We start from the raw sequence: 16,771 nt of genomic DNA on the forward strand, positions 1-16,771 counted from the left end.
GAACTCCCACAAATGAAAGAACTTCTCAGTTCTTTGGTGGACTTTATAAATTTGAGCGCATTTAGACTAAAACTTTAACTCAAACAAATATTATTTAATTAGACAAAAATAATTAACTTAATTTAATAATCATAATTCGTCCCGATTTAATTATTTTGTATTTTATAAAGACATGATAATTTATAATTGGTTCAAAATTTTATATTGAATAAGAACTATTATTACTCGTTTATATTAGGAAGTACATACATGGTGAAATCTTTTAATAAAAAAAGTAGTTTAGCTCAGTACACGTGGGTGAGGAGTTTATGAAATTAGAAAAAAAAAAAAAACAAAACGAAACCCTAATAGCTTTTTAATATTTTCTTAAATTTAAAGAGATATAAATACATTCATATTAAAAAGCTTAATGCTTTTCCGTCTGATTCTCTCCATCTACGACGGTTTTTCTCTCCCGCTCTCCTAATCGCAGCTCACCGCCGTTTGTTAGGCAAAATCCGCCCACAACATCAGTTCACAAGCCTCGTGTTCCCTCTATTTTGCCATTCGTCTGCGTTACCCACGACTCATTTGTACCTTCAATCGACTTACTCTTCGATCTCTCAATTCTCATCCAATTTGGAATACTCTACACGAAGGGAATTCAGTTCTCTTCACGGGTAACGACCACTCTAACCCCTTTTCAATTCGAATTATTATTTTTAGTTTGAGTATTAAATATTGGAATTACTCTATATGGATAGTTTCAGCTTGAAAAGACTCGTTAGTTCCGGACCGTCCATTCAAGGTTTCAAGGCGACTCCATATCAGAAATTTTCTTCATAACTATTTGAATCAGTAATGGCGAACAACATCCCAGAAGAACCGAAGACCGCGCCCCAGCCCGATCGGTGGTATAACCTATCCCTTGGTCCTTCATTCAAGGATGAATCGTCCAACAAATTTTGCACTTTTCGATGTAAGTCGTTCGAATTGATTCCAAATTGCAAAAACAAAACCCAATTGGTGTTAATTATTTTGGCGCCAAACTGCGTGATGTGAGAAATTAGTTTTTTTTTTGCCTTTATTTATTTCTTTTGTCAAATCGTTTGAATTGTTTCTGCATTGTGGTTTTAGATGAGTTTAAACCGGCTTCAATTGATAAAACGAAGCCGGGGTGGCTGAAAAAGACCAAGGAAAATAGGGTTACTGTTGAATTTCAAAACAGTCAACCTGGGAAACCCAATTTGTCGTTTATTGGTAGTAGTGAGGATTATAAGGATAATGATGCCGTTTTGTTTTTTGATGGTGAGACGTTCCGGTTGGAGCGGCTGCACAGAGCGGTCAATCAGCTTCGGCACCTTCGACAGCCAGGCGAATCTGCTGCTGCCGCTGCCACTGCCACTGCCACTACCACTACCGCAGGCGTTGCTGCCCCTGCTGCCACTCCCAGCTCTGCTTCTGTCCTTCATTCTTTGACACCGCCGGAGCCTCGGTTATCTCCTCCAGTCACTAAAGTTGCCAAACCTATGCATATGGGTCGAAGCAGTTTTCCTACCATGCCGGTGAGAGCTCTTTATGAATTGTTTCCTAAACTTATATGAAATACAGTAAGCATTTGAATTTTTGGTATTTACATGCTGGAGAAGTTTTATATTATTTTTCTTGCTTCTGTCAGGCAAGAATCTCATGTTTATTCCAACTGTTTTTGAACATATTAAAGGAAGAATTAAAATAAATCATCTCACTCATTTATTGATGGGTGCCAAATGGCATACTTATACAGGAGAAGAAGTAACCATAAACAGTTATTTGATGAGTGAAATAAATAACAAAATATCATATTATATCCATCTTTGATAACTTCTAATACTCCCCCTCAAGATGGGGAAAAAATATCTTGAACTCCCATCTTGGATAATAGAGGAAACAAAGAAGCTGCTGGTATGGGTTTTGTGAAGACGTCTGCCAGTTGAGCAGATGAACGAACTGGTATGAGTTTCATAGTTCCATCTATTACACGCTCTCTTACGAAGTGACAATCTAGTTCCTATATGTTTTGTTTGTTCATGGAACATTGGATTCTTTGCTATGTGGATGGTAGCTTAATTGTCACAAAACATCAATGGCGGAGATGGAGATATGACTTGTAGCTCCAAAAGAAGGCTTCTTAACCATATAATCTCACATGATGTTACTAAAAAGGCTCGATAATCAGCTTCGGCGGTTGACTGAGATATAGTTTGTTGTTTCTTGGACTTCCATGAGATTAAGGAGTTGCCAAGGAAGACACAAAAGCCGGTTACTGAGCGGCGTCTGTCAATGCAGGATCCCCAATCTGCATTTGCAAATGCCCTTTTTACAAAGTCACTTACTTTGGGTAGCAAAATTCCTTTTCAAGGTGATCCTTTCAAATATTTGATTAGGTGATGGGCTGCTTTTAGGTGTTGTTGGCTGGGTTTAGTCATGAATTGGCTTAGCTTGTGTACATCAAACGTTATGTTTGGTCTAGAAATTGTTAGATATAGTAGGCAGCCAATTAGCCTCCCATAAATGGAGGGATCTGTAAGAAGGTCTTCATTACTTGAAGTAAGTTTGAGTTGGGGATCCATTGGCAATGAATTTGGTTTAGCACCAAGAAAGCCGCAATCTTCAACAAGTTGCAAAGTGTAGGTCTTTGGGAAAGAAATAACCCAGATTGGTTTCTAGCTAGTTCTAGACCTAGAAAGAAGTTTAAAGAGCCTAGATCCTTCAGCTTGAAGGCTTCATTGAGACTTGTTTTAGTTCTCTCAACATAAAGCGAACTTATTCTTGTGACTATGATGTTGTCAACATAGACTAGTAAAGCCAAGGTCTCATTTTTCCCTCTTGTAAACAAGGAGTAGTCTGCTTTGGACTGTTGAAAACCTTGTGAAATGAGAAATTATGAGAATTTGGCAAGCCATTGTCTTAGAGGCTTGTTTCAAGCCATAAATTGACTTGTGTAGCTTACAAACAAGTTTCTCCCCCGGAAATGATGCATTCAATTTATACCCCAAAGGTAAATCCATGTATACTCCTTCAAAGAGATCACCATGTAAGAAGGCATTATTGACATCTAATTGTAATAGTTGCCATCCTTTTGACACTGCTAAAGTGAGAAGTGTTTTTACAGTTACCATCTTGGCACTGTTGAGAAGGTTTCGAAGTAATCTAACCCTTCTTGTTGTGTGTATCTCTTTGCTACTAGCCTTGCCTTGTATCGTTTATTGGAGCCATCAGCTTTGTGTTTGATTTTGTAAATCCAGACATCTGACTGTGTTTTTCCTTGGTGGTAAGGGAACAATGCTCCAGGTTTTATTTGTTTCCATGGTATCTAACTCTGCTTTCATGGCTTCTTTCCATTCATCAAACTGGACTGCTTCATGGTAGAGGGTGGGTTCATGGTGAGTGGAAAGTTGTAGGACAGTGTCTATATTTTGGTGTTAGGGAATTGTAGGAAAGGTACTGGTTTAGAGGATATGGGGTGGGTGGTTTATTTGTTGGGGTCATTGAAAGAAAATTGATAGGCTTGAAATATGAGGGGGGTTTTGATACACACGGGAAGATTTTCTTGGTGGTAGTTTGGTTGGATTAGTTTGGTGGGTTTATGGCTATTGGAAATAGTGACTGTTTGAGCAACTGGGGAAACTTCATGATTACTAGACTCATTTGATATATGAGATTGAAATGAAATATTTGTCTCAGCAACATTTTCACTGCATGAAGCTAAAGTTTGGCTATTGATACCACGAGGATTTTCACTTAACAGTGAACTATTTCTCTTAGCAACATTTCAGTGACTCTTCTTTCGGCAAAATTCGTAGTGTCTTGAGATGTGCGGGGAGAATCTAAAGAGCAAGGCATATGTGATGCTTGATTGTTGATGATGGGTGTTTGTAAGTGTTGGTCAGTATGACAATGGAACTGAGTTTCACTTCGTTGAGCTTTATCATACGCAAAGGATTTTGTTAGGATAAAGCCTGGAAATGAATCTCCTGCTTGTTGATCAGAAATAGTTAGATTATAAAATAGAAAAATATTCTCGTGAAAGATAAACATTTCTTGAGACAGAATTTTCGTTGTTCAATATCATATAGCTTGTATGCTTTCATTCCCTGTAGATAGCCAGCGAAGACTGAGGGAGTGGCTCTTGGTTGAAATTTGTTACGTCCATGCAGTAGTGTAGAAGCAAAAACTAGGAAGCGAAATACTTCATGTTGCTGTAGTTTGGTGGAATTCCATTGAGCAATTGAAAGGGTGTTTTCCATTTCAATAAATGTGAAGGTGTTCAATTGATTATGTGTGCTGCTGTAAGAACACATTCTCCCCAAAAAGATAGGGGCACTCTTGATTGAAAATACAAGGCTCTAGCCACATTGAGGATGTGCTGGTGTTTCCTTTCAGCTACTGAATTTTGTTGGGGGCAACTTACACAATAGAATTGGTGTATGACTCCCTTTTTGTTGAGAAAATCAGTTAACATCAACTCAGGGGCATTATCAGATCTCATCTGCTGTATTTGTTTGTCATATTGTGTTTCAATGAGTTTGAGAAAATGAAGAATAATAGAGGACACATCAGATTTGTGCCTTAGCATGAAGATCCAAGTAAAGCGAGCTCCATCATCAACAATAGTGAGGAAGTATGAATATCCAACATGTGTTACAGTAGAAAAGGGTCCCCAAATGTCCATATGAACAAGATCAAAGGCATTGGGTTACAAATTATCATTTGAGGAAAATGGAAAATGTTTTTGTTTGGCTAGGGGCAAATATTACATGGGGAAAGTTTGTTATGAAAGCAAGACTTCAGATTCAAAGCATTTTTAAGAGAATTCAAACAATCAATAGAAGGGTGCCCCAAACTTTGATGCCAAATAAAGGTTTTGTCATCAGGAACTGCAGAACATATAGTTCCAAGTGTTGAGTAGTCTAGCAAATACAAGCCATGGATGTATTTAGTACTGCCAATATTCCTTGTTGAAGTGGACTTGTCCTGGATTATGAAACCATTAGTCGAAAATTCAAGAGCAACGGATAAATCTCTTGTGATGGCACTTACGGAGATAATGTTGAAAGAAAGACCAGGTATATATAGAACATTCTTGAGGATTAGTGAAGGTGATATGTGAACAGTGCCAACATGGTTAACTTGAAATGTTTGTTTCTCTGGAAGTGTGACAGATGCAGTACAACATTTCAAGGATGTGAATAATTCTTTTGAACAGCAAATATGGGCTGAAGCCCCAGAGTCAACAATCCATGAGTGAGGAGGAATGATACCTGCTATATGTGAAGCAGTGGATGATGATGGATTTTGAATGTCTCCAGCAGATAGTTGGGATTGAATCTGATTCAAAAGGTTTTGACATTTTAATAAAGCATCGGTAGTGTTTGTGATAGGACTGGTTGAGTTCGGGAATGAAGGTTCATTTGTTTGAACAACATTTGCAGTGTTGTTCTTCGGTTGTTGCTTAGGTTTGTATCAAGGGGGATGGCCATGGACCTTATAACCCTTATCAATTGTGTGTCCTATGAAGCTGCAAAATGAGCACACTGGCCGATCTTTATTCTGTTTGTTGGATGAAGTACCTTGTGAGGAATTTGCAGAAACTGCAAGGGCAACTGCTGGAAGAGATAAGAATGAACCAATGGATCTTTGTTGTTCTTCCTGGAGTAGAAGAGAGAAGGCACGAGTGATAGTGGGAATAGGATCCATTCAGACTAATTGGGCTCTGGCACATGTGAAGAGCTCATTCAATCCCATCAGAAAATCCATTAAATACTTCGTTCAAGAAATTGGCCATTTCATGAACTCCTCCACATTTGCACATTCCACATGAACAAGCAGGTCTGTATGTATTAAGTTCATCAATTAGGGTTTTGAATTTAGTAACGAACATACGAATTGAATCTTGGTTTTGTGCCAATGTTGCTAGTGTTCGCTTGAGTTGAAAGATTCTTAGAGCATTTTTATGTTGGGACCTTTCTTGTAGGTCGAGCCATATTGCCCGATCCGAATAAGCAAATAGAATACTAGCAGAGATCGGCTTTGAAACAGAGTTTAAGATCCACAAAATCACTATGTTGTTGCAAATCCATGCCGGAAGCATATTGCGGAAGGTCAGGGCAAGGTGCCGTCGATGAAACCAATTTTGTTCTTGACAGAGAATCCGATGATCATAGCATGACTCCACGATACATAGTTTTCTTCCGTGAGAAGTTCAGCGACAAGAACAAGGCTGGTATTGTCGTTGTGGTAAAGGAAATAAGGGTTGTGGGAAATTTGTGGCGAGGCATGGGTTGCTGTGTTTGGTGAGTTCGTGGTAGGAGTAGCAAGAACTGCTACTTCAGGATTGGGTGAAGAACTTGGGTTGGGAATGAGGGTTTCATCGGAGGAATTGAGGTCAGCCATGGTGGAGGGTTGAGAAAGACGAGACTTTTAGACTTCTGAAACCGTATTAAAGGAAGAATTAAAATAAATCATCTCACTCATTTATAGGTGCCAAATGGCATATTTATACAGGAGAAGTAATAACCATAAATGGTTATTTGATGAGTGAAATAAATAACAGAATATCATATTATAACCATCTTTGATAACTTCTAATAGAACAAGATATATTCTATAGATTGTATAACTCTGTTCTTGTGCTGCATTTACAGGTAGAGGTGGAGCGAATAGATATTGGAGAGCCAGGAAATGCAGGTCAATATGCTTATCTGGTTTTATTAGAACTCTTTTGGATTTGTATATACTTCGTTGTAATCAGTTGGCTATCCATCTCCATGATATTTGCTGATTGTGAAATGATTTCAGAGCAAATATTACCTATGTTTCTGAAATTGGATCCCTTGCTTACCTACCCTATCCATTGTGGTTGTTTTTTCCCTGCTGGTGTCTTAGATTGCAACCTGCAGGTTCTCTTTTAAATAAGAAACCAAGCTTGAGAAAAATGAAAAGAACAAGAGGCAATGCAAAAATAATGAAAGAGAAAGCTCATGACATCTGGAGCCGTTGGTCACATAAAATTATAAAAAGGGCTTTGTAGATAATATGTGAGGAAGAATTATGACAAAAGACCTTTGTTACAGAAATCCTAAGAAATTTGGTCTGCAGTTAGTTTGCATCTGTATACTTTCTGAAGATGTGAGTAGTAGTTTTATGCCTCATAGGGGTTGATAGTAAGTTTCTGAAGTGAGATATGTTAGTATGTTGCAACTTTGTTTCTTTTATCTCTAACCTTACTTTGGGAAGTTATCTTTTCTCAATATCGAGATGATAACTGTTCATGAGGTCAGGATGTAATGTCGTCTGCTAGATTCAGTCCGTACAGGCCTCTTGCATCATTCCTAACAACGTGAAAATGAAATGCATTTAGTTTATTTGAAGATTATGAAGTATTATTTTTGTTCTAGATTCTGGTTTTTGTTTAATTTTTATGGCCATGATTTGATAATATTGCCCAACATATTGAACAACCTGTTCTCAAGGCTAAACAACATTTATCTACAGTAGAATAGTTGTTGTCCAGCAGAAGTTGGAATATTTTTCGCTAGATGTCTTTCAATTTATTTGTAAGAACACCATTTCTTCCAGAAACAAGTACACCTTTTTGGAAATTCAGATTGTCATTGGTTCCATGCTAGGTGTTCTCCAATAAATGTTGAACGAACTTCAGAATGCTGCACGAAATGAAATATGAATCTTTCAGTGGCTGCTCTGCATAATCTTTCTTCCAATTGGTCTTGAAGTAGTTAGAATGTGCATCTAGTGATTTTCTTTTGTTACAAAATGGCGTTTGTGTTTTGTTCCATTCTTCCATTAGCTGCAACTTTAACTGTTATTAGAAGGCTCATTTGCGTATGGTTGTTTGATAACATATTTCACTCATATTCTTGTTTATCCTCAACATTTTCTTGACTGAGAAACAACAGAATCTCTCTTCAGGATGTGGTTCTTGATTAACTAAACAGTTCCTGTCTTCTTATATTTCAACTCTAAAAGGGATACTGCTTTGATTATTTAATTGAACTTGAACAAGTAAACATTCAAATGATGTCTGTTTTAGTGATTATTTTAGTGATTATCTTCCTCATCTCCCATCTAAAATATGTTCATGCTCATTGCAGGTGCAAAACCTGTTGTTGCTAGTAAAGGCCTTACTGATTACTCATCAGATCCACCAAATGCATCTGTTTCCTCTCCAGGCCTGAAGAATGATGATGAGCATCAAGATATAGATATTGACGATATTTTCGGGTCTGTTTCATCTGATGATGGAAATAATGCTGAAGAAGAAAGAGTTGAGACTGGGTTCGATATAAATATACCACATCAGAACGATACGGATGATGAGATTGCTGATGTGGATGATAGTGGCGATGAAGCCGAGAAGGGACCTAACGCTGCAGAAGCCCTCAGAGCTCAGGTTAATGCAGAAGGTAGGGCCGAGCAGAGCTCAAGTTCTAGTAGTAGCGGATCAGGCAGTGGCAGCAGCAGTGGAAGTAGTAGTGCCAGCAGTGATAGTGAAGGTAGTGATGAGGATTCGGTTACCTCAATTTAATGGAAATGAAGCTGATGAAATCTTGAGCTTTGAGAAGCCATCTTCTGATGTATGCAAAAATTGTTCTCACTAGATCACATTCATTTTTTTTTTTCTCCTCTTTTCTAGTATAAGAATTGGCGTGATGGTAAATGAAATCTCCAAACATCACAAGAGGGAAATGTAAGTTAATTATCATTAAGTTCACCTGAACTTTGATGTCATTTAATGTTATGTAAAAATTCTTCAGAATAATTGAATTGTAACATAAATTTTAAAATGCAGTGATTTTGGTTCATGTGGTTCTATTCTCTGCTGAGGCAGGGTTAGATTAAAGTTATTGTTTGATCCATAAACTGTTCTCACCCTCCGTTCTTGATAGCGCACATTGAATTTGTCACTGACTCGGTGATCAATTTTTTCCCAATTTTTGTCAAAGTCTTCATGTTTTCGAAGGTGATCTTTGGTTCTCAAAACCTTATTGATCTTCAAAGCTTTTCTTTGGTCTTTGAAAATCCTTCTGAGTTGGAAGGGTTCTGGAGCTCCTTTAGTGATTGGTATTCAAGAGCTTAAGGACAACTCTTGATTTCGTAGAAGTACTTAGTTCGTCGGTGAGAATGAGCGTATGAATTATATACTTAATTATTATTTTTAAAATTATTACCTATTATACTTCTAGAATTATAATTTAGAAATTGGTACGTAGAGCTCATTCTAAATGGCCCCTCATGTGTAATTAGAGCTCATTCTAAGACCATATAGCTTTCTATGGGCTTTGGGCCCAATCGTTTGAACCAATTTAGACGGACTTCATCTACAAATATAATAATAATTATATTTTAAAAAAGTGTAAATATAACCAAATTTATTAAAATATATCAATAGTAGAAATCTATTAGGGATAAAAGTTCCCTGTCAATAAGATTTTCTATATTTGTAATTTTTCAAAAATATTGCTACGTTGATCATATGAATGTGTAGTTGAACCAATTTATACTTGCTTGATCAAATGGACATTAAGCAGACAATTATTTGGATCTCCTTTGTAATTATTGTTATTGTCTTTTGGGCTGATAAAAGGAATTGTAAAGTAATATGTTTTCATTTTAAAAAAATAGCAAAGAAAGTCTTGAAATTAGAAAAACAGAAAAATAATTTTATGCTGATTAATTAGAAATTTCCAACCAAAATATTCACTACCAAATTCTAAGTGAAATCTAATTCAAATTATAAAAAGGGCTAACGAAAAAAAAAAGAAAAAAAGAAAAGTTGAAGGTTTTTTTTGCGTATCATGTTTGCCCTGTATTCGGAATCTAATTAAAAATAGATATTATGTATTACTTAATTATATTATTCCAAACCCTTATTAAAAATATATATTATGTATTATTTAACTATATACTACCGAAATTGTTTGTAAATAATTCATGATATAATGATATAACTAACTAAGCATCTGAAAGATGTATATTTCATTATTACAGTGGAAAGTTGCTGTAATTTTGTCCATCAACAAAATCCCAGATTTAGTTACACTTTAATAATGTTGAAACATGGTTTGTTAAATACACTGTATTTCTCCAATTTGCGTGAGTTTGTCCCATGGTGGATCTATTAAAATACAATGTATTTTGAATCTACGAATTATCTCAGAATGAGGGGTAGAGTCGGGATTAACAGAATTCCACAAATGCACGTGTCTCCCATTTGCTAAAAGTCTTATTCTTGCCAGTTTTTGCTATATTTCCAGATGCTATCTCCAAATTTACTATTCCTCTAGTTATCTTTTAATAATCTTTCGAAAGTTAATATATTTGGTATTTTAATTGATGTTCAAATTGATGATTATGTATTATTTTATGCATATATTATTTTTTAAAGCATCTACTTATCTTAGTGATTAAATTATGCCGTTTAAATTGAATACGAGTTTTGATAAAATTATTAGCAATATTAATATTTTTGTAAATTTTGCGATTAAAATCGATTGAGAATTGTGTCATTTGATATCTATATGTTAGGAATAATTTGTTAATCACCAAGGTGATCAAATTAGTAAGTTATATAGATATCAAATTAAACTTATTGGGGAAACAAATAAGTTTTAGAAATTGAAGAAAAATCTTTTATTTTCTTTTATGAAAAAAAAGATAAAAGATCATCAAGATAAAATCACAAGATAATCACACTATCAAGACTAGAGTTTTCCAAAATTCATATATTTTTCTTCTTGAATTAAAGTTATTGGAGATTAATGAGATTCGTAATTACTCCATTAACGTTACTATTTCTCTCATGATTGGGTTGCTTAAATTTAAAATACAATGAATTAGGCATGTTTAAATCACAAATAATTTAAAGTATGTATCTGTTTGTGATGATTATCTAATATTCATGGTATAAATAATTTGTTAGTCACCAAAGTGACCAAATTACTAAGTGTTCTACAAGTATCAAATTAAAGTTATGTTAATTTGATTATCCACGTTTGTGATTGTTTTATTGCAGTATATATATGTTATGAATAATTTGTTAGTCACCAAAGTAACAAAATTAGTAAGTCTTAGTAGATATTCCATTGATAGTGTTTTGCAAATTAAGAAAATAATTATTTGAGATTATTTTAATATGATATCTATATTATGAATAATTTGTTAGTCACCAAAGCGGCCAAATTAGTAAGTTCAATAAATATCAAATTAAAGTTAAACTCAATTACTCATATTTATATGATGCGATGGATCATATTATATAATGAAATATAAAGATATTATTACGAGTATATTGGTTTTCATTATTATAAAACATTTAAATTATTGTCCGAAGGTAATTAGTAGTTTTATAATTTTGAATCTTATAGTGATTAATTGGAATTCTTTTATCATGATGCCCATGTTATGAACAGTTTGTTAGTTACCAAAGTGGTCAAATTGGTAAATCTTTAGACATCAAATTAAAGTTGATTCAATTACTCATGTTTATTTGATGCTAATGAATGAGATGATATTATGAAACATTAATGATTTGTCATGAGTGCATTGATTTTCGTTATTATAAAATATTTAATCTGCCCAAAGTTAATTAGTAGTTCTATAATTTTGAATCTCATTGTGGTTAATTTAGGTGTTTGGTTAGATATTATTAGTATATAAAAAAAAATTAATGTATCTAATTTGAGCATTTAAGTTACCAATTATATGAAACTAAATTTAGTATCAGTTTAAGTATAAATATTGTATATTGTTGTGTCTTCCAAAGAAGAACTTTAATGTATAAGTTAATGACTATTTAATATCTGAATCCATGTTATATCTTTAAGTTTATTTTTCAAAATAATAATGTATAAGCATATTTATTTTGTAATTGTGGCATCTGGTCCTGTTTCTATTCATTCGCATGCTACATCTATAATCAAGTTTAATGGACTCAATCTCTTTAATTGGTGTGAACAAATCCGATGCCATCTTGGAGTTTTGGATCTTGATTTGATACTCTTAAATGAGAAACCTGCTCCGCTTACTTTTGCAAGCAGTGATGAGGATAGATCTTTGTATAAACTTGGGAAGATCAAATAGATTGAGCCTAATGATTATGCGAATGACTGTAGCAAACAATACCAAGTCCACAATTACAATATTGAAAATGCCAAGGATTTTATAAAATTTATGGTTAATATGATGAGAAAGCACATTGTTTTGACCCTTTGCTAAATTCTTAGAAAGTCATGGTATATGTGTTCAATACACAATTCTAGAAACACCACAACAAAATGGTGTTGTAGAAAGGTGTAGTTGTACATTAATGAATATGGTTAGAAACATGTTAATTAATTCGTCTTTACTTGTGTCCTTGTGGATCTATACATTAAGAACCGTTCAATATTTATTAAAAAGGGTTCGTAGTAAGTTAGTTCCAAAGACACATTTTAAACTGTGGACATGAAAGAAACCTAGTTTAAGGCACCTGCATGTTTGGGGTTGTCAAGTGGAAGTAAGAATTTATAATCCATACTAAAAGAAACTTGATTGAAGAACAACCAATGGTTTCTTAATTGGTTATCTAGAAAAATCAAAAGGGTATAGATTTTATCGTCCTAACCATAGTATGTGAATAGTTGAAACTGGAAATGTAAGGTTCGTTAAGAATGACGTAATTAGTGCGAGTTTGGAACCACGTAAAGTGAAAATTCAAGAAGTTAGGGTGGAAATTCCTTCATTTATAACTTATTCTCAAGTTGTTGTTCTTGTAGTTGTTGACTCTGTTAATAATCCACAAGAAGAACAAATTAATAGTCAAACACCACATAATGGTGTTATAAGAAATGATCTTGTAACTAAGGGACCACAAGAAATAGAGTTAAGAAGACCTGTAAGAAAAAGAAGATCAACTATTTCTGATGACTATGTGGTTTATTTGCATGAGTCAAAATTTGACGTAAGTATTAATAATGTTCTAGTTTAAGTTTTCACAAGCCATTAAAGAAGATAATTCTGCCAAATAGTTAGATGCCATGAAAGAAGAGTTAGAATCAATGAATGATAATAAAGTCTAGGATTTTGTAGAATTGCCTAAAGGAAAGTAAAAGAATTGGGTGTAAATGGGTCTTTAAGGACCAACCTTGACTCAAATGGTTATATCGAACGACACAAGGCTAGGCTTGTTACCAAAGGTTATACTCAGAAAGATGACATTGACTATAAAGATATCTTTTCTCCTGTGTCGAAAAGGGACTCATTAAAAATTATTATGGCTTTAGTAGCTCATTATGATTTAGAGCTTCATCAAATTGATGTGAAAACTACTTTTCTAAATGGAAACTTAGATGAAGAAATGTTCATGGATCAACCAGAAGGTTTTTATGGTTGAAGGAAAGGAATATACAGTGTGTAAATTAAAGAGGTTAATATATGGATTTAAACAAGCTTCCAGACAATGATATCTTAAATGCAATGATACAATCACATCTTTTGGTTTTAAAGAAAACATCGTTGATCGATGTATATGCCTAAGGATCAGTGAGAGTAAGTTTAATTATATTCTTTGTTCTATATGCTTACTTACGAGAGATCTAATGATCTTGAGATGATTGGATATTCAGATTCAGATTTTGTCTGGTGTGTAGATGCACGAAAATCCACTTTTGGATATTTTTTCATATTAGCTGAAGGAAGCAATTTCATGAAAATGTGCAAAGCAGTGTATTGTTGTTGCATCCATTATATGGAGGTTGAATTTATAGCATGCTTTGATGCTATAATTCATGTTTTATGACTGCAGAATTTTATCTTAAGATTTGAAATTGTCGGCAGTATTGCCAAGCCATTGAGAATTTATTGTGATAATTCTGAAGTAGTTTTATTCTAAAAGAAAGACAAGTATTCTCAAGGTGCTAAACTTGTGGAATTAAAATACTTTGCTGTTAAAAAAAAATTTAGAAACAAAGAGTATCAATCAAACACATTAGCACTAAACTTATGATTGCATGTCTACTAACCAAATGATTGCCACCAAAGACATTCAATGATCATGTTAAACGTATGGACATTAGTAGATATCATTATTTAAATCAAGATCATGTTATTTGACACTTTGAGCTCATTTATTTATTGTTTCTGATTTTATCTCATGGTTTTGTTCTTATGATGTAGTATATACATAAATGAATTATGTTAAACAGGACATCGTCTTTGATAAAGACACTTATTGTTAGATCGTTATTGATTATTTTTATTGTAGCTCATGTTAATAGAAGAATTATTCCTGTGATACATGAAAGGGGAGTATGTTAATGCGATGATGTATGATCGCCTTGATTCTTTAGTAGTTTCTTTGACTTGACATATGCTATGAAGTTTAATTTTGAGCATTATATCTATGAACGTATATGGTGAATAATGTCAATGGACCAAGTGGGAGAATGTTAGATTTATTTTAAATATAATATTATTATAAATGTGACCCATATGCATTATATATATGCTATTTTATCTTTTTCAGGCATATTATTTTATTAGGCCAATTATGTAAAAAGATAATGCCCTATTAGACACCACTAATTAAACACCATGATAAGTGGTGTCTATAAATAGAACCTTAGGGATTGATCCTTTCACTGCCTCATTAACTAGCTCATTCTTTCCTATCAAGAAATCTAATTAAGTTTTAAAGAAGGTCAAGTGAGAGAAACTCAATTCCTCAAGAAGATTATTCATGGATTAAGGTATATTATTCTTTAACTAAATTTGTAAAACTAAATTAGAATCCTAACAACTTAGAGGTTGTTTGACTCTCAGACTATGAAGGAGTGGAGTGGGCTATTTAGCCGCCCAAGGGTTATTATAACCTTAGGATTAGGGTTGCCCTAATCCAGCTCAATCTCTCATCTTCCTCTTTCGACCATCGTAGACTATTCTACTCCTTCCTGCATTTTCCATCTGTCACCGTTCCTCACTCCTCCCTTTCTCCTTTGTCACTGTTCCTCACTCTACCTCTCTCATTTTCTCTACTTTCTATGTTTTTCCTTCTCCGAATCACTCATCTCCCTCTTTTCTTATGTGTACTTTCTCTTTTCCTTCTTTGAATTGCTCATCTCCGTCTTAAATCATTGACCGAAACCCTCATTCGAAGACCCTCCTTGATTTCGTTGAAGGCTCGATTTTGAATCTTACTCGTTCTAAAAAACCTAGATTTAAAACTTGTCTCCGGCTCCCTCCTTAGTTTCGTTGAAGGCTCAGGTTCCTTGTTAATCGATTTGGAACCCTTGTCTCCGAAACCCTCATTCCTGTCCTTGCATGTTTGATTATGTTGGGATTAACCATAAATCTATTAAGTGAACATCCTAATTAACAAGATTTATAAATAAAATCAATTTAAGATTTATGTGTATTTCATGTACTTTATATATGTATGGGAAAAAGAGGAGTCAAAAACCTAGATTAAAGCTATGTTTATTAAATGAACATCATACGAGATTTTAGAAATCAATTTAAGAAAAATATGTGTTTTAGCTACCATATATATGTATGCCAAAAAAAGAGTAGTGAAAGACCAAGATTCAAGCTAAATTTATGAAATGAACATCCTAGTTAACAAGATTTAATAAAATTAGTTTAAGTAAAATGTGTATTTCATGTACCATACATATATATATTACAAAAAAAAGAAGTGAGAAACCCAGTTTGAAGCTAAATTTGACTAAGAACATCATAATTAACTAGATTTAATAAAATCAATTGAAGAAAAATATGTATTTCATGTACAATATACATGTAGCAAAAAAAAAAAAAAAGAGTAGTATAATAATAGTCTCCATTCCAAACACAGATTATAATAATCGACACCACAAATACAAATTATAATAACATAGACTATAATAATTTGCACTCCAAACATATTCAATAATAACTCAGACTTTAATACTCTGCATCCTAAACACATACTAATCCCAGACTATTATAACTCACTCCTTGCCCCAAATGCCCCCATAAGATTTTATTAGCTAATAAAAAATATAAGTAAGCAACGACAAACACGATAATTAGATAAAATAAATAACAATTACCTTACTCAGTAAACAAAAAAAAAAAAAAACACAAAAATCATAATCGGCAAAGAAAAAAAGGACATCTAAAGCAAAGTAAAAATACAAGCAAGGAAATTAATAAATATATGCTATTCAAAGGTAATAAATAGAAAATATACTAATTCAGAAAATCTCAAAAAATATATATACTATGACATCCTTATGTTCTTTTTGAAAAATTGAAAAAAAAAATCATGATTGGGTAAAGGTCTTCTTAGGTCAACATTATATTAAAAAAACATTGTGTTTAAAGGAAGTGAGGAAGAATGGTAGCTATAAGTATGGTGACCAATATTAAGATCACAACCCATAAAGAAAACCCATAAAGCTCACTACACATTCAATTTAGTTGTCAAAAGTAGTTTTTCTATTTTTGAATCATTTTCATTATAAAAGGAAATATCTTGTACTCATAAATAACACAGTAAAAATAAGCCATCAGAAATTTCCCAAACTTTTCCTTTCTCTATTATGCTCGTTCTCTTCTCTTCATACTTCCTTTATATAGTATCAGAGCCCTAGCCTTACAGTAATGTCCTCCTCAAGTTCAACCCTAAATATTGGAGCATCTTCATCCCAAGGAATAACTCATTGATAATCAACCCAGGGCACTATTCTTAGTGATTAAACTCATCGACAACAAC

General features: G+C 33.7%; 1 protein-coding gene across 2 annotated transcripts; it reads left to right on the forward strand.

Annotated features, from left to right (window-relative positions):
• Positions 1-396: 396 nt before the first annotated feature.
• Positions 397-8,843, forward strand: LOC103495125 (uncharacterized). Of its 2 annotated transcripts, none has more exons than XM_008456588.3 (5): positions 397-659; positions 744-958; positions 1,117-1,544; positions 6,666-6,708; positions 8,133-8,843. In XM_008456588.3, exons 2-5 carry the CDS (start codon positions 841-843, stop codon positions 8,564-8,566), a joined length of 1,023 nt encoding a protein of 340 aa, XP_008454810.1. In that variant the 5' UTR covers positions 397-659; positions 744-840; the 3' UTR covers positions 8,567-8,843. The 2 variants fall into 2 exon arrangements, with proteins under 2 accessions (XP_008454810.1, XP_008454811.1); XM_008456589.3 differs by having other exon boundaries at positions 750-958.
• Positions 8,844-16,771: the final 7,928 nt, after the last annotated feature.

Source organism: Cucumis melo, chromosome 10 (genome assembly GCF_025177605.1).
Source record: "Cucumis melo cultivar AY chromosome 10, USDA_Cmelo_AY_1.0, whole genome shotgun sequence".
NCBI lineage: Eukaryota > Viridiplantae > Streptophyta > Magnoliopsida > Cucurbitales > Cucurbitaceae > Cucumis > Cucumis melo.